Genomic DNA, 18,383 nt, shown 5'->3' with positions numbered 1-18,383 from the left:
GAAGCAAACCTACCTGCTTGCAGCTAGCTTGGGCTTCTTAGGCTACTGGACACCATTAGCTCCAGAGGGATCGACCGCAGGACCCGTCCTTGGTGTTCGTTCCCGGAGCCACGCCGCCGTCCCCCTTACAGAGCCAGAAGCAAGAAGATGGTCCGGAAAATCGGCGGCAGAAGACTTCAGTCTTCACCAAGGTAGCGCACAGCACTGCAGCTGTGCGCCATTGCTCCTCATACACACTTCACACTCCGGTCACTGAGGGTGCAGGGCGCTGGGGGGGGGCGCCCTGAGCAGCAATAATATCACCTTGGCTGGCAAAATAACCACAATATATAGCCCCAGAGGCTATATATGTGGTAATTACCCCTGCCAGAATACAGAAAAAAGTGGGAGAAAAGTCCGCCGAAAAAGGGGCGGAGACATCTCCCTCAGCACACTGGCGCCATTATTCCCTCACAGTTCCGCTGGAAGGAAGCTCCCTGACTCTCCCCTGCAGTCTACACTACAGAAAAGGGTAAAAAAGAGAGGGGGGGCACAGATTTGAGGCGCAGTAAATATTATAGCAGCTATAGGGGACATAATTCAGTTAGTCCCTGCATTATATAGCGCTCTGGTGTGTGCTGGCATACTCTCTCTCTGTCTCCCCAAAGGGCCTTTGTGGGGTCCTGTCTCCTTTAAGAGCATTCCCTGTGTGTGTGTGCGGTGTGTCGGTACGGCTGTGTCGACATGTTTGATGAGGAGACTTATGTGGAGGCGGAGCAGATGCCTATAAATGTGATGTCACCCCCTGCGGGGCAGACACCTGAGTGGATGGACTTATGGAAGGAATTACGTGCAAGTGTCGACTCCTTACATAAAAAATTTGACGACATGCCAAATGCGGGACAGCCAGCTTCTCAGCTCGTGCCTGCCCAGGCAATTCAAAGGCCATCAGGGGCTCTAAAACGCCCACTACCTCAGATGGCAGACACAGATGCCGACACGGATACTGATACCAGTGTCGACGACGATGAGTCAAATTTAATGTCCACTAGGGCCATTCGTGGCATGATTGAGGCAATGAAAGAGGTTTTACACCTTTCTGATATAAACCCAGGTACCTCAAAAAAGGGTATTATGTTTGGGGAGAAAAAACTACCAATAGTTTTTCCCCCCTCTGAAGAATTAAATGAAGTGTGTGAAGAAGCGTGGGCTTTCCCTGATAAGAAATTGGTGATTTCAAAAAAATTACTAATGGCGTTCCCTTTCTCGCCAGAGGATAGGTCACGTTGGGAAACTCCCCCTAGGGTGGATAAAGCGCTCACACGTTTGTCTAAAAAGGTGGCACTACCGTCTCCGGATACGGCCGTCCTAAAGGAACCTGCTGATAGAAAGCAGGAGGCTATCCTAAAGTCTATATATACACACTGGTGTTATACTGAGACCAGCTATTGCTTCAGCGTGGATGTGCAGTGCTGCTGCTGCTGCTTGGTCAGATTCCCTGTCAGAAAATATTGACACCCTGGACAGGGACACTATATTGCTAACCGTAGAGCATATAAAAGACTCAGTCTTGTACATGAGAGATGCACAGAGGGAGATCTGCCGGCTGGCATCTAGAATAAGTGCATTGTCCATTTCTGCTAGGAGAGGCTTATGGACTCGGCAGTGGACAGGGGATGCAGATTCTAAAAGGCACATGGAAGTTTTGCCTTATAAGGGTGAGGAGTTATTCGGGGATGGTCTCTCAGACGTTGTTTCCACAGCAACAGCTGGGAAGTCAGCATTTTTACCCCATGTCCCCTCACAGCCTAAGAAAGCGCCGTACTATCAGGTACAGTCCTTTCGACCCCAGAAAAACAGGCGGGGAAAAGGCGGGTCCTTTCTGTCTAGAGGCAGAGGAAGGGGAAAAAAGCTGCACCACGCAGCAGGTTCCCAGGAACAAAAGTCCTCCCCCGCTTCTTCCAAATCCGCCGCATGACGGTGGGGCTCCACAGGCGGAGCCAGGTACGGTGGGGGGCCGCCTCAAAAATTTCAGCGATCAGTGGGTTCGCTCACGGGTGGATCCCTGGATCCTTCAAGTAGTATCTCAGGGGTACAAGCTGGAATTCGAGGCGCCTCCCCCCCGCCGTTTCCTCAAATCGGCCTTACCGACAACTCCCTCGGGCAGGGAGGCTGTACTAGAGGCAATTCACAAGCTGTATTCCCAGCAGGTGATAGTCAAAGTACCCCTACTTCAACAAGGACGGGGTTACTATTCCACACTGTTTGTGGTACCGAAACCGGACGGTTCGGTGAGACCCATTTTAAATTTGAAATCCTTGAACACATACATAAAAAGATTCAAGTTCAAGATGGAATCGCTCAGGGCGGTTATTGCAAGCCTGGACGAGGGGGATTACATGGTATCTCTGGACATCAAGGATGCTTACCTGCATGTCCCAATTTACCTTCCTCACCAGGAGTACCTCAGATTTGTGGTACAGGATTGCCATTACCAATTCCAGACACTACCGTTTGGACTGTCCACGGCACCGAGGGTGTTTACCAAGGTAATGGCAGAAATGATGATACTCCTTCGAAAAAAGGGAGTTTTAATTATCCCGTACTTGGACGATCTCCTAATAAAGGCGAGGTCCAGGGAGCAGTTACTGGTCGGAGTAGCACTATCTCGGGAAGTGCTACAACAGCATGGCTGGATTCTAAACATTCCAAAGTCACAACTGGTTCCTTCCACACGCTTACTGTTCCTGGGGATGATTCTGGACACAGAACAGAAAAAAGTGTTTCTCCCGCAGGAGAAAGCCGAGGAGCTGTCTTCTCTAGTCAGAGACCTCCTAAAACCGAAACGGGTATCGGTGCATCACTGCACACGAGTCCTGGGAAAAATGGTGGCTTCGTACGAAGCAATTCCATTCGGCAGGTTCCATGCAAGGACCTTCCAGTGGGACCTCTTGGACAAGTGGTCGGGATCGCATCTTCAGATGCATCAACTGATAACCCTGTCTCCAAGGACCAGGGTGTCTCTACTGTGGTGGCTGCAGAGTGCTCATCTTCTAGTGGGCCGCAGATTCGGCATACAGGACTGGGTCCTGGTGACCACGGATGCCAGCCTTCGGGGCTGGGGCGCAGTCACACAGGGAAGAAACTTCCAGGGACTTTGGTCAAGTCAGGAGTCGTCCCTACACATAAACATTCTGGAACTGAGGGCCATTTACAATGCCCTAGGTCAGGCAAGGCCCCTGCTTCAAAACCAGCCGGTTCTGATCCAATCAGACAACATCACGGCAGTCGCCCATGTAAACCGATAGGGCGGCACAAGAAGCAGGGTGGCCATGGCAGAAGCCACAAGGATTCTCCGATGGGCGGAAAATCACGTACTAGCACTGTCAGCAGTGTTCATTCCGGGAGTGGACAACTGGGAAGCAGACTTCCTCAGCAGACACGACCTACACCCGGGAGAGTGGGGACTTCATCCAGAAGTCTTCCTACTGTTGGTAAACCGCTGGGAAAGGCCACAGGTGGACATGAGGGCGTCCCGCCTCAACAAGAAGCTAGAGAGATATTGCGCCAGGTCAAGGGACCCTCAGGCGATAGCTGTGGACGCTCTAGTGACACCGTGGGTGTACCAGTCGGTCTATGTGTTCCCTCCTCTGCCCCTCATACCAAAGGTACTGAGAATAATAAGAAGGCGAGGAGTAAGAACGATACTCGTGGTTCCGGATTGGCCAAGAAGAGCTTGGTACCCGGAACTTCAAGAAATGTTATCAGAGGACCCATGGCCTCTACCGCTCAGACAGGATCTGCTACAGCAGGGGCCCTGTCTGTTCCAAGACTTACCGCGGCTGCGTTTGACGGCATGGCGGTTGAATTCCGGATCCTAAAGAAAAAGGGCATTCCGGAGGAAGTCATTCCTACGCTGATAAAAGCCAGGAAAGAAGTAACCGCAAACCATTATCACCGCATTTGGCGAAAATATGTTGCGTGGTGTGAGGCCAGGAAGGCCCCTACAGAGGAATTTCAGCTGGGTCGTTTTCTGCACTTCCTACAGTCAGGAGTGACTATGGGCCTAAAATTGGGTTCCATTAAGGTCCAGATTTTGGCTCTGTCGATTTTCTTCCAGAAAGAACTGGCTTCACTGCCTGAAGTTCAGACTTTTGTAAAGGGAGTGCTTCATATTCAGCCCCCTTTTGTGCCTCCTGTGGCACCTTGGGATCTCAATGTGGTGTTGAGTTTCCTAAAATCACATTGGTTTGAACCACTTAAAACCGTGGATCTCAAATATCTCACGTGGAAAGTGGTCATGTTATTGGCCTTGGCTTCGGCCAGGCGTGTGTCAGAATTGGCGGCTTTGTCATGTAAAAGCCCTTATCTGAGTTTCCATATGGATAGGGCAGAATTGAGGACTCGTCCCCAGTTTCTCCCTAAGGTGGTATCAGCTTTTCACTTGAACCAACCTATTGTGGTGCCTGCGGCTACTAGGGACTTGGAGGATTCCAAGTTACTGGACGTAGTCAGGGCCTTGAAAATTTATGTTTCCAGGACGGCTGGAGTCAGGAAAACTGACTCGCTTTTTATCCTGTATGCACCCAACAAAATAGGTGCTCCTGCTTCTAAGCAGACTATTGCTCGCTGGATTTGTAGCACAATTCAGCTGGCGCATTCTGCGGCTGGACTGCCGCATCCTAAATCAGTGAAAGCCCATTCCACGAGGAAGGTGGGCTCATCTTGGGCGGCTGCCCGAGGGGTCTCGGCTTTACAACTTTGCCGAGCTGCTACTTGGTCAGGGGCAAACACGTTTGCAAAATTTTACAAATTTGATACCCTGGCTGAGGAGGACCTTGAGTTCTCTCATTCGGTGCTGCAGAGTCATCCGCACTCTCCCGCCCGTTTGGGAGCTTTGGTATAATCCCCATGGTCCTTACGGAGTCCCCAGCATCCACTAGGACGTCAGAGAAAATAAGAATTTACTCACCGGTAATTCTATTTCTCGTAGTCCGTAGTGGATGCTGGGCGCCCATCCCAAGTGCGGATTGTCTGCAATACTTGTATATAGTGATTGCCTAACTAAAGGGTTATTGTTGAGCCATCTGTTGAGAGGCTCAGTTGTATTTCATACTGTTAACTGGGTTAAATATCACGAGTTATACGGTGTGATTGGTGTGGCTGGTATGAGTCTTACCCGGGATTCAAAATCCTTCCTTATTGTGTCAGCTCTTCCGGGCACAGTATCCTAACTGAGGTCTGGAGGAGGGGCATAGAGGGAGGAGCCAGTGCACACCAGGTAGTACCAAATCTTTCTTTTAGTGTGCCCAGTCTCCTGCGGAGCCCGTCTATTCCCCCATGGTCCTTACGGAGTCCCCAGCATCCACTACGGACTACGAGAAATAGAATTACCGGTGAGTAAATTCTTATTTTATTAGACATACAATAAACTACAGAACCTGTGCTCTCAAAAAGTTTTGTTAAAATTAGCCAGTTGCCTTCCACACTGGATTACTGGAAAAGAACAGTGTAAGAAATAATAGTGACACTTGCTAAATAAATACATCATTTTCTATCGTCCAACTAAGGAGGGGTATGCATCTTTATTTAACAAGTCCTAGAGTGCGGCCAATATTTATTTAAATAAATATATATTTTAAAAGAATCTATTTTAAAACCTTTTTTAAAGCCCTGATTTGGTAACGGAAAACTGCATATCTGCTACTCTTCAGTTCAGTTTTGTGGTGCTGAATACGATTGGTCATCCACGTCAATTCTGAACGCAGCCACTTGCCATGGGGTAAGGAGGCAGAGGCACACATAGGGATGTGCCAGAGGCACAGATGGAAAGTGGGCAGAAGCATGAATCTGGAGGGGGCCGAGGTTCCGATGGGAAGGGAGCACAGAAATTTATGGGGAGGAGGCTGAAGCACAAATGTATTAGACATTGAGGGAGACTGTAGGCGATAAAGGGACAGTGGGAAATAGACTGCAGGGGAAAAGGGGACAGTGGAAGAGACTGTAGGGGAAGAGGTGAAATTTAGATACTACAGGGGAATAGAGAAAGTAAGAGAGACTGCAAGGGAAAAGTGTACAGTGATGGAAGACTCCAGGGGAAAAGGGTACAGTGGGGAGAGACTGCAGGGGGATGAGGGACTAGGTCTATCTATCTATCTATCTATCTATCTATCTATCTATCTATCTAATTAAAAATTGCTGAATTACAGTTGGGAGACATGCCTACTATGTAGTCATTAATGTAAGAAGGCTGGGATGTATATTACAGTGAGTAGTGTAGAGTGGCACTCTAAAATAAAATGTAATCTAGAGTCCTCTGAGTGTGCTATTTATATGTGGATTATAACGAAGAAATAAGTTTGAGTATTTTAAAATAGCATTACCGGTTACTGTTCTCAGGAAATAAGTGGTTAGCCATGATATTTACCTATGGTTTCTCACATATGCAAATACATTTTAACAATGAGGGCATTTTTTGTGAAAAGCAGCAGTTCTGTGTTGTCGAGAGAATTTTCTTCTTCATTAACTTTAAATAACAATTCTTTTTTAAACGTTATATTTTTTAGTAGTTAATGGCATCTGCAAACTAACAGGACAGCACATACTGAAAGGTCATAAAGCCAAACCCTGATCTAGCATGTGTGTATATGGCGGGTGATTCCGAGTTGTTCGCTCGCTAGCTGCTTTTAGCAGCATTGCACACGCTAAGACGCTGCCCTCTGGGAGTGTATCTTAGCTTAGCAGAATTGCGAACGAAAGATTCGCTAATTTTCTCGTAACGATTACCCCGCAGTTTCTGAGTAGCTCCAGACTTACTCTGCCATTGCGACCAGCTCAGTCCCTTTTGTTCTTGGTTTGACGTCACAAACACACCCAGCGTTCGCCCAGCCACTCCCGCGTTTTTCCCTGAAATTCCTGCGTTTTTCCGCACACTCCCTGAAAACAGCCAGTTTCCGCCCAGAAACACCCACTTCCTGTCAATCACACTAAGATCAGCAGAACGATGAAAAAACTTTGTTACGCCATGAGTAAAATACCAAACTTTTGTGCTAATTTACTTGGCGCAGGCGCGCTGCGTACATTGCACATGCGCAGTTTGCGACTAATCGCTCCGTAGCGGAAAAAAATAACGAGCGAACAACTCGGAATGACCCCCATTGGCATCTTCAGGTTCACCATAGTAACTGGAGATCCAGCAGCTGCTGTTTGAGGAACCATTTCTTAGGTAAAAACTGGCCCATTGGCCAAAACCTAGCAGGAGTGTTGCCAAACAGACCAGTATGGAGCTATTTGTCAATGCAACCACCTTCCTCCACAGTTCAGCTCAGCTGGAACTCCATCTGCCCTTACTTTATTGTCACCTATAGGGCCAAGGTACTTTAGACCCATTTAATATGTACTATTGGCATCCCTGTCAAGCAGTATGTACTAAAATGAATGTAAACCATATAATATTATACCTTTTAAAATTCATGACCTCCTTTTAGTAACTGTGAAAATATCCTTATTGTAACTTTCTAACCTCAGTAGCCCTCAATGATTGCTAAATCTTTCACTAAGGTACACATATGAAGACATACATCATCTGTACCAAAGTATTCTCCATAATATGTATGAACATCTCCCACAGCCTCTCTGCTACATTCCTCTCTTGTGTTTTGTACTGCTGCCAATGCTACTTAGGTTAATTACACAGCTATCACGTGTGGCCCTAAAGCAAGAGGAATGCATGTTAGTTATCATTTCATATTTGAAGGGATCATCTGGTATTTTACTTTCATACTGTCATCAGGTTCCACTGATCCTATGGACACAGGCCTCTCTTGTATAAACAATTCAAACTACATGACAAGAACCAGTCCTAAAAGGGCACATACGTACATACGTTACCTCATGTGGCAGCCCTGTTCTGTTATGCTTTGCGGCTGGACAGTTTATACTAGAAATTTCCACTTCACATTAACAGCATTTCCAATTGACCGAAACAGGTCTCGCAGGGCAAAAATGTTAAAGCTGACTTGTTGGAAAGGTGGCATCTAATAACAGTGCCACATTACGACCCATTGTGCTACTTTGTTTGACTATAGAGTTTGTATGGCTGTATGCTTGATTTCATGCACCCGTTAGCAATGGGTGTGACTGAACTGGACACATGTACAATTTAGAAGAGGTGGCCAGATGCTTTTAGCCTGTACTGTTTGCAAAGTAAAGTGTTCTATAAACTAAAAAAATTGTATTTGTCTTTGGCAAGCCACACATTTTGTTAGTTACATTGTTTTCTTCTGTGTTACATTGTTTCTTCTGGTTCCTTAATTGATTTTGTGATTTACTTTCTTTGCAGAAGCTTTTTGTTATCATAACTTTCAGCAAACATATTGTGGAGCAGATGGTGTCCCTAATCGGGTGAGTAATTGAGAAATACTTGTGCTACAGTATATTTGTACTTATGTTAGAGAACACTACTCTTATCTTGCCCACTGAAGAGGCTGCCAACCATTTGGTTTTGGTGTTAGTTTATTTCAATATTGCGGAGGTATGAATACTCTTGAGAACGGTAGGGTAGATGTATTAAAATACATGCTGTTATGTGTAAGTACCCGTTTCACCTCCATATCGGCAGCATGTATTAATAACAAGTGTGCTGAAGAGGGAGAATGTTAAACTACCGGTCTTCCAATGTGCACTCTCCCTCTTCGTCTACTCTGGCCAGCATTCCTTGTGCGCATGTGCCGGCCAGAAATCCCCCTGCGGCATTAGTAAATAAAAACGTTATTGTATATGCACAGTCCCCGGCTGTCTGAGCTGACAGCCAGGGATAATGCTGTGCGCTGGGCAACGACAGCTGCAGCTGTTGAAATCGCAGTTGCTCTAACCGTTCATACATTAGCCAGCGTAATGGCGCGTTATCTTAAAGACTGCAGCACTGATAATATGCGCCCCTGTCGTTTGCTGGTAATTATAGTGGTCATACATGGGGGAGAAGTGGTATCATCGCACATAACATGCACTGATACCACTTTTCCCCCATAAAGAGTATTCTTACATCTACCTATGGAAACTTGTTGCAAAACTGTTTTGTGTGTGTGTGTGTGTGTGTGTGTGTGTGTGTGTGTGTGTGTGTATATATATATATATATATGTTTATGCATGTATGTATATATTTCTCTTACCTCCTAGAGGATGCTGGGGACTCCGTAAGGACCATGGGGTATAGACAGGCTCCGCAGGAGACATGGGCACTATAAAGAACTTTAGAATGGGTGTGCACTGGCTCCTCCCTCTATGCCCCTCCTCCAGACCTCAGTTAGATCCTGTGCCCAGAGGAGATTGGGTGCATTACAGGGGAGCTCTCCTGAGTTTCTCTGAAAAAGAATTTTGTTAGGTTTTTTTATTTTCAGGGAGCACTGCTGGCAACAGGCTCCCTGCATCGTGGGACTGAGGAGAGAGAAGCAGACCTACTTAAGTGATAGGCTCTGCTTCTTAGGCTACTGGACACCATTAGCTCCAGAGGGAGTCGGAACGCAGGTCTCCCCTCGCTGTTCGTCCCAGAGCCGCGCCACCGTCCTCCTCGCAGAGCCGGAAGATAGAAGCCGGGTGAGTATAAGAAGAAAAGAAGACTTCAAGGCGGCAGAATACTACAGATCTTCCCTGAGGTAAGCCGCTGCGCGCCATTGCTCCCACACAACACACACTAGCAGGCACTGATGGGTGCAGGGCGCAGGGGGGGCGCCCTGGGCAGCCATATATACACCTCTAAGGCTGGCATATGAGTATTATAGGCTGCGGAGGCAGTAGTTATATAAATCCCCCACCAGTATTATAAAATTGAGCGGGACCGAAGCCCGCCGCTGGAGGGGGCGGAGCTTGGTCCCACAGCACTAACCAGCGCCATTTTCTCCACAGAGCACTGCAGAGAAGCTGGCTCCCCGGACTCTCCCCTGCTGAACACGGTGACACAGGGCAAAAAAGAGGGGGGGGGGGGGGGGGCACTTGTAAGGCGCAGTGAGTGTTTTATACATAATTATATGAAAAAGCGCTATATATTCTGGGAATTTGTTTTCCGGTGTCAGTTGGCGCTGGGTGTGTGCTGGAATACTCTCTCTGTGTCTCTCCTAAGGGCCTTATTGGGGGACTATCTCCAGATAAATATCCCTGTGTGTGTGGGGGTGTCGGTACGAGTGTGTCGGCATGTCTGAAGCGGAAGGCTCATCTAAGGAGGAGGTGGAGCAGGAGATTGGGTTGTCTCCGTCGGCAACATCGACACCTGATTGGTTGGACATGTGGAATGTTTTAAATGCAAATGTGACCTTACTGCATAAGAGGTTGGACAAAGCAGAGTCCAGGGAAAAAAACAGGGAGTCAATCCATGGATTTGACTGGGTCACAGGGCCCTGCAGGGTCTCAAAAACGTTCTCTATCCCAAATAGCAGACACTGATACCGACACGGATTCTGACTCCAGTGTCGACTACGATGATGCAAGGTTACACCCAAGGCCGGCCAAAAGTATTCATTATATGATTATTGCAATAAAAGATGTTTTGCATATCACAGATGACCCCTCTGTCCCTGACACGAGGGTGCGCATGTATAAGGAAAAGAAACCTGAGGTAACCTTTCCCCCATCTCATGAGCTGAACGAGTTATTTGAAAAAGCTTGGGAAACTCCAGACAAAAAACTGCAGATTCCCAAGAGGATTCTTATGGCGTATCCTTTCCCTGCACAGGACAGGGTATGGTGGGAATCCTGGCCCAGGGTGGACAAGGCTTTAACGCGCTTGTCCAAGAAGGTGGCACTACCGTCTCCCGACACGGCAGCCCTGAAGGATCCTGCTGATCGCAGACCGGAAACTACCTTAAAATCTATTTATACACATACGGGGGCTTTACTCAGACCGGCAATAGCATCGGCATGGGTATGTAGCGCGGTTGCAGCTTGGACAGATACCTTGTCAGCTGACATTGATACCCTAGATAGGGATACCATTTAATTGACCTTAGGTCACATTAAAGACGCAGTCTTATATATGAGAGACGCTCAGAGAGACGTTGGGCTGCTAGGTTCAAGAGCCAACGCCATGGCGATTTCTGCTAGGCGAGCCCTGTGGACCCGCCAATGGACGGGTGATGCAGACTCAAAGAAGCATATGGAGGTTTTACCTTACAAGGGTGAGATTTTATTTGGGGAAGGTCTCGCGGACCTGGTTTCCACAGCTACCGCGGGTAAATCTACCTTTTTGCCTTTTGTTCCCCCACAGCAAAAGAAAATTCCACAATATCAGATGCAGTCCTTTCGGTCGCATAAGTCCAGAAGAGGTCGGGGCTCATCCTTCCTCGCCAGACGTAAGGGTAGAGGGAAAAGAATGCCTGCGACAGCTAGTTCCCAGGAACAGAAGTCCTCCCCGGCTTCTACTAAATCCACCGCATGACGCTGGGGCTCCACTGAGGGAGTCCGCACCGGTGGGGGCACGTCTTCGACTCTTCAGCCAGGTCTGGCTTCTGTCAGACGTGGATCCTTGGGCGATGGAAATTGTATCCCAAGGCTACAAACTAGAATTCGAAGAGGTGCCCCCTCGCCGATTTTTCAAATCGGCCTTGCCAGCTTCTCCCCTAGAGAGGGAAGTAGTGTTAGCTGCAATTCAAAAGCTGTGTCAACAGCAAGTGATTGTCACGGTTCCCCTAGTCCAACGGGGAAAAGGGTACTATTCAACCCTGTTCGTAGTCCCGAAGCCGGATGGCTCGGTCAGACCCATTTTAAATCCCTAAACCTGTACTTGAAAAGGTTCAAATTCAAGATGGAATCGCTCCGGGCAGTGATCTCCAGTCTGGAAGGTGGGGATTTTATGGTGTCACTGGACATAAAGGATGCATACTTTCATGTCCCCATATATCCTCCTCATCAGGAGTTCCTGAGATTCGCTGTACAGGACTGTCATTACCAGTTTCAGACGTTGCCGTTTGGGCTTTCCACGGCCCCGAGGATTTTCACCAAGGTGATGGCGGAGATGATGGTGCTCCTGCGCAGGCAGGGAGTCACAATTATCCCGTACTTGGACGATCTCTTGATAAAAGCGAGATCGAGAGATCAATTGCTGAAAAGCGTGTCACTCTCCCTGAGAGTGCTACAACAGCACGGTTGGATTCCAAATCTGCCAAAGTCGCAATTGATTCCAACGTCTCGACTATCATTCCTAGGCATGATTCTGGACACGGAACAGAAGAGGGTTTTTCTCCCAATGGAGAAAGCCCAGGACCTCCAGAACATGGTCAGAGACCTGCTAAAACCAAAAAATTTGACTTCATCAATGCACTCGAGTTCTAGGGAAAATGGTGGCAGCCTACGAGGCCATCCCCTTTGGCAGGTTTCATGCGAGGACATTTCAGTGGGACCTTCTAGACAAGTGGTCGGGGTCCCATCTACAAATACATCAGAAGATAAGCCTGTCCCCCAGGGCCAGGGTGTCTCTCCTGTGGTGGCTGCAGAGTGCTCACCTTCTAGAGGGTCGCAGATTCGGCATTCAAGACTGGGTTCTGATAACCACGGACGCGAGCCTCCGAGGATGGGGAGCAGTCACACAAGGAAGGAATTTTCAGGGACTGTGGTCAAGCCAGGAGGCTTGTCTACACATCAATGTACTGGAATTAAGGGCCATATACAACAGCCTACGACAAGCGGAGAATCTTCTTCGCGACCTACCAGTTCTGATTCAATCAGACAACGTCACAGCCGAGGCTCATGTAAACTGCCAAGGCGGGACAAGGAGCAGAGTTGCAATGGCGGAAGCCACCAGGATTCTGCGCTGGGCAGAAAGTCACGTAAGCGCTCTGTCAGCGGTATTCATTCCGGGAGTGGACAACTGGGAAGCAGACTTCCTCAGCAGACACGATCTCCATCCAGGAGAGTGGGGACTTCATCAAGAAGTCTTTGCAGAGATAACAAGTCTTTGGGGACTACCTCAAATAGACATGATGGCATCACGCCTCAACAAGAAGCTTTGGAGGTATTGTGCCAGGTCAAGGGACCCTCAGGCAGTAGCGGTGGACGCCCTGGTGACACCATGGGTGTTTTCAGTCGGTCTATGTGTTCCCTCCTCTTCCTCTCATCTCAAAAATATTGAGAATCATAAGACGAAAAAGAGTACAGACAATACTCATTGTCCCAGATTGGCCTCGAAGGGCCTGGTATTCAGATCTTCAGGAGATGCTCACAGAAGATCCGTGGCCTCTTCCTCTCAGGGAGGACCTGTTGCAGCAGGGACCCTGCGTGTTCCAAGACTTACCGCGGTTACGTTTGACGGCATGGCGGTTGAACACCGAATCCTAGGGTATTCCGGTAGAAGTCATCCCTACTCTGATAAAGGCTAGGAAGGAAGTGACGGCGAAACATTATCACCGTATCTGGAGGAAGTATGTATCTTGGTGTGAAGCCAAGAATGCTCCTACGGAAGTTTTCCACTTGGGTTGTTTTCTCCACTTTCTACAGACAGGAGTGGATATGGGCCTAAAGCTAGGCTCCATTAAGGTACAGATTTCGGCCCTATCTATATTCTTCCAGAAGGAATTGGCTTCTCTCCCAGAAGTCCAAACTTTTGTAAAGGGAGTGCTACACATCCAACCTCCTTTTGTGCCCCCAGTGGCACCATGGAACCTTAACGTGGTGTAACAGTTCCTAAAATCTCACTGGTTTGAACCTCTTCAAACAGTTGAATTAAAGTTTCTCACTTGGAAAGTGGTCATGTTGTTGGCCTTGGCATCTGCAAGGCAGGTGTCCGAATTGGCGGCCTTATCTCATAAGAGCCCCTATCTCATTTTCCATGAGGATAGAGCAGAGTTGAGGACTCGTCCTCAATTTTTGCCTAAGGTGGTGTCATCGTTTCATATGAACCAACCTATTGTGGTGCCTGTGGTTACGGGAGACTTGGAGGATTCCAAATCCCTTGATGTAGTCAGGGCCTAAAAGATTTACGTAGGCAGGACGGCTCGGGTTAGGAAAACAGAGGCACTGTTTGTCCTGTATGCAGCCAACAAGGTTGGCACTCCTGCTTCTAAGCAGACTATTGCTCGCTGGATCTGTAACACAATTCAGCAGGCTCATTCTACGGCTGGATTGCCGTTACCAAATTCAGTTAAGGCCCATTCCACTAGGAAGGTGGGCTCTTCTTGGGCGGCTGCCCGAGGCGTCTCGGCTTTACAGCTTTGCCGAGCAGCTACCTGGTCGGGGTCAAACACTTTTGCAAAGTTCTAGAAGTTTGATACCCTGGCTGATGAGGACCTTGCGTTTGCTCAGTCGGTGCTGCAGAGTCGCCCGCACTCTCCCGCCCGATCTGGAGCTTTGGTATAAACCCCATGGTCCTTACGGAGTCCCCAGCATCCTCTAGGACGTAAGAGAAAATAAGATTTTAAACCTACCGGTAAATCTTTTTCTCCTAGTCCGTAGAGGATGCTGGGCGCCCGTCCCAGTGCGAACAAAATCTGCAAGGCTTGTATATAGTTGTTGCTTACATAAGGGTTATTTTACAGTTGAGATCAGTCTTTAGCTGATACTGTTTTGTTCATACTGTTATACGGTGTGGATGGTGTGGGCTGGTATGAATCTTGCCCTTAGATTAACAAAATCCTTTCCTCGTATTGTCCGTCTCCTTTGGGCACAGTTTTTCTAACTGAGGTCTGGAGGAGGGGCATAGAGGGAGGAGCCAGTGCACACCCATTCTAAAGTTCTTTATAGTGCCCATGTCTCCTGCGGAGCCCGTCTATACCCCATGGTCCTTACGGAGTCCCCAGCATCCTCTACGGACTAGGAGAAAAAGATTTACCGGTAGGTTTAAAATCTTATTATATATGTATGTATGTATGTATGTATATATATATATATATATATATATATATATATATATGTTTGTGTGTGTGTGTGTGTGTGTGTGTGTGTGTGTGTGTGTGTGTGTGTGTGTGTATATATATATATATATATATATATATTTCTCCGCAAACTGGCAGTTGCCCCCCATCTTTACGCTGTGGACAATTTATGTATAGGCATGCATGAAGAGCACCTCAACTATTGGACATAATATGCGACTGCATTAATATTATGAAACTCTGCATTAGTACGTTACAAAAACCTGTTATAGACTAATGCAGCTATTGACATGTCATTACATGATGTACTTGTTTAATATACTTCTTAATTTCCCCCTTTCCTAAATGGACCATAAGAGATACCTGTAATGGTAGTTAGGATTAGCAGATGCATTCATTTCAGATGTTGGTCATACTTATAATTGCTGCAGATGTTCATGAATCTGTGTTTAGTCATATTTCTATATGCTCCAGGTGTACTTTAACTATAGCTGTGTCAATATCACTACACAGAATTACATTTCTTTCCTGTTCCATTTAGTTAAGGCATAAACTATTATAGCAGTTTCAGAATAGACTTTAGCACAGAGGAGCCTACAAAAAGAAAAATGTACAGTGTATCTTTTCAAGACTTCTCTGTGATTTAATTTTTCAGTGTGTTTGGGGACAGTGGCCACACACATTATGGGTTGTGAACGAAAAACACAGTAGTGTACACTCAATTGATAAACTGAGTATAAAGGTTGGTTGTGTCATCCGCTCATCTTTTTTTGTGAGTTGAAAGCAAAAGTTGATTGTACAGTACGTTTAAATCCCGGTGACCCTGTCTTTGTATTGCTCATTATTGAAACATAAAAATGAAATAAATAATGCAAACTGATCATATGTAAATTCTGAAAAAGATTGCTACCTCTTTGTAGAAATTTGTGCTTGGAGAAATTTCCCACAATCATGCATCTTTAAAAATTATTTTTTCAGGTGACATTTGTTCGTGTTTAAAAATGTTTTTTATAGTGCTGTGCCATCAATGTAACAAAAAATTGAATAAAAATGCACTGATAGTTTTTAGAGATGAAATGGCATTTAGAAACAAATATAGATTAAACACTGCGTTAGTGAAAATAGAAAGTCAAAATAATTGATAGGTGCAAAAACAGTTAAATTCCAATAAACATATGACATAGACAGCAACTGTAAATAAATGAATAAAAAATATACCTGTACTCACTAATATAACACAACCACTATTTACTTAAGAAATATGTTAGATTGGTTTTTGTAACTATCAAAGCCTCAATATAAGAGAAGCAAGTATAGATTGTTGTCCGGTGACTTAAGAAATGAAAGATCGGTTACTAGCAACTATTTGGTATTTAATAGCCTGTGACCCATGGCATAAAAAAATGTACTGGTGAAGGGAGCGTGCAGGGTCGGTGTAAGGTCTCTCTGCACCCTAGGCAAAGCTTCAGGCTAGCGCCCCCATACCTGCGAAACCCCCACTACCACCATCACCTTCCGGAGAGGAGGTGCAGGGGGCCACTAAGTGGGCTGGGGTGAATTGCATCATTATACACATACAGAGAAAAGGGACAACACTCAAGGACTTTTAAAGTGATAAGGTATATTGTAAACAAAGTCACAACATTTTGGGACTTTGTTCACAATATACTTTCACTTTATAAGTCATTGAGTGCCGTCTATTCTTGATATACCATATAATACTGTATATGTGGTCTGGTGGGGATATTTAATCGGGTTGGGTACGGGATGCTGCCAGTCAGAATACTAACAGTGGCAGCCCAACCACCATAAAATCAACATTTTGAATGAAATGAATTACCCTAGCCCTACCCTCCCAAGAGCCTAACCATAACCCTCCCCGGCATACTAACATTCAGGATGCCAGCTGTTGGGATTCTGGCATCGGCATTCTGACAGGTGTCAGGATTCTGTCACCAGTATTCCAGGAATACCTCAGTGCCAACTGCATGCCATTAATTGTATGTGTATACATATATATATAAGCACAGACATACAGGTCATATATTTGTATGCTCCTTATTGTCTTCCATACCCCATCAGTAAGTTCATTACTGACCCGTATACAGAGACATCCTTCAGTTTCTTGCTAGATTAAATCAGTGGTGCCCTCCGAAAGCATCTTGGGGCTGTGATCGCCTCTGCTTGATTGACAGGCAGAAGCAGTCACGGGGCAGGAGGGGGCGTACCAACGGCGTTAAAACGCTGTTGGTGGGGCGCGGTCCGGACAATGCAGGTGTGTTCCGGATCGTTGGGGGGCAGGCTCCAGCAGCTGCATGACGTCACACGCAGCCACTGCTACCTGGGACACGGCGGATAGCCGCCTGCCAGTGCAGCTAGGCTGCGCAGGCAGGAAGCTACTCGGCGGGTGCAAAAGCATCGCTACCGTGCGATGCTTTCGCACCCGTGTGGGGAGCGGGGGTGGTATGGCCAGACATGCGGGGCGGAGTAACCCTGTGCTGGGCGTCCCTCAGCATGTCTGAGTAACTGATCGTAGATGTGCTAAATTTAGCACATCTACGATCAGATCTGAATCACCCCCGTAGTCATGCACATCCTGCAGTTTCAATGCACAAATACAGATTTGTCTATTAGTCACTAAGCCATTGCATGAATTCTCCTCCATACAAACCAGGGAGGTTTGAAGCATTTAGGGTATTCATCAATACAGCAACTATATGATGGTCGCATACTCAAATCATTTTTGCTGCTCCGTAGTGAATTTGGTCTTCTCTCCATTTATTTTTTCCACTACTTACAGCTCTGGCACACTCTGGTGCAGTTCAAAGATTCACCCCCTACCATTTAGGATTCACCTTTAAAATTGTTTCTCTCGCCCTCACCTCCTTTGGGAACCTTTCTTGGGAACCGCATGTGGGATCTACAGTATGGGCCTAATTCAGATCTGATCGCAGCAACAGCAAATGTTCAAAGTGTAAAACTATAGCAGCCAGTATTTACCCTGCACAGAAACAATATAACCCACCCAAATCTAACTCTCTCTGCACATGTTATGTCTCCCCCCCACTCATCCCCCCTTGCAGTACACATGGTTTTGCCCATTAGCTAACAAATATGCTGCTGTGATCATATCTGAATTAGGCCCAATGTGTGATGAACTATGGAGTACTGGTCTGGCTTGCTTGCAGATCTCCACTGCTTCCATTCAGTTCTAACAAATACAGCTGTTTATCCTAACTAGAACTTTTCTCTGTCAGACTGCAGAGGTTTGGGGTTGTGATGATTGCCCTAAATTCCCATGATTCCCATGGTACCTTTTGGCATCTATTATGGGAATGCCCTGTGATTGGTTTTGGTGGCAAGTATTACAGGCATTCTCTTGTACTGTTATTTCCCTCTCTGTCCTTACACCGTAAGTATGCACTATTGGGGTATTGAGAGAGTATGTTCTATATAGATACAGCAATCAATATTTGGTAAATGTTTGCACCCTTGCCAAGGTCTGCATAGCACGTTCTTTAATGGCGTCAGCAGGTCCTGTGTTTGCTG

At 46.7% G+C, this 18,383-nt stretch overlaps 1 protein-coding gene across 5 annotated transcripts in view; it reads left to right on the top strand.

The window, feature by feature from the left end:
- The window catches only part of VMP1 (vacuole membrane protein 1), a 361,547-nt gene that overhangs the window by 294,645 nt on the left and 48,519 nt on the right, over positions 1 to 18,383 (top strand). For all 5 annotated transcript variants that reach the window (XM_063954047.1, XM_063954048.1, XM_063954045.1 and 2 more), the window contains exon 10: positions 8,321 to 8,382. In XM_063954047.1, coding sequence (XP_063810117.1) covers positions 8,321 to 8,382 — 62 coding nt within the window. The remainder of the gene's footprint in view (positions 1 to 8,320; positions 8,383 to 18,383) is intronic.

The sequence above is a fragment of the Pseudophryne corroboree genome, chromosome 2 (assembly GCF_028390025.1).
Source record: "Pseudophryne corroboree isolate aPseCor3 chromosome 2, aPseCor3.hap2, whole genome shotgun sequence".
In the NCBI taxonomy this organism is placed as follows: domain Eukaryota; kingdom Metazoa; phylum Chordata; class Amphibia; order Anura; family Myobatrachidae; genus Pseudophryne; species Pseudophryne corroboree.
The sequence above is the reverse complement of the archived record's forward strand: the minus strand, read 5'-3'. Positions and strand labels throughout refer to the sequence as shown.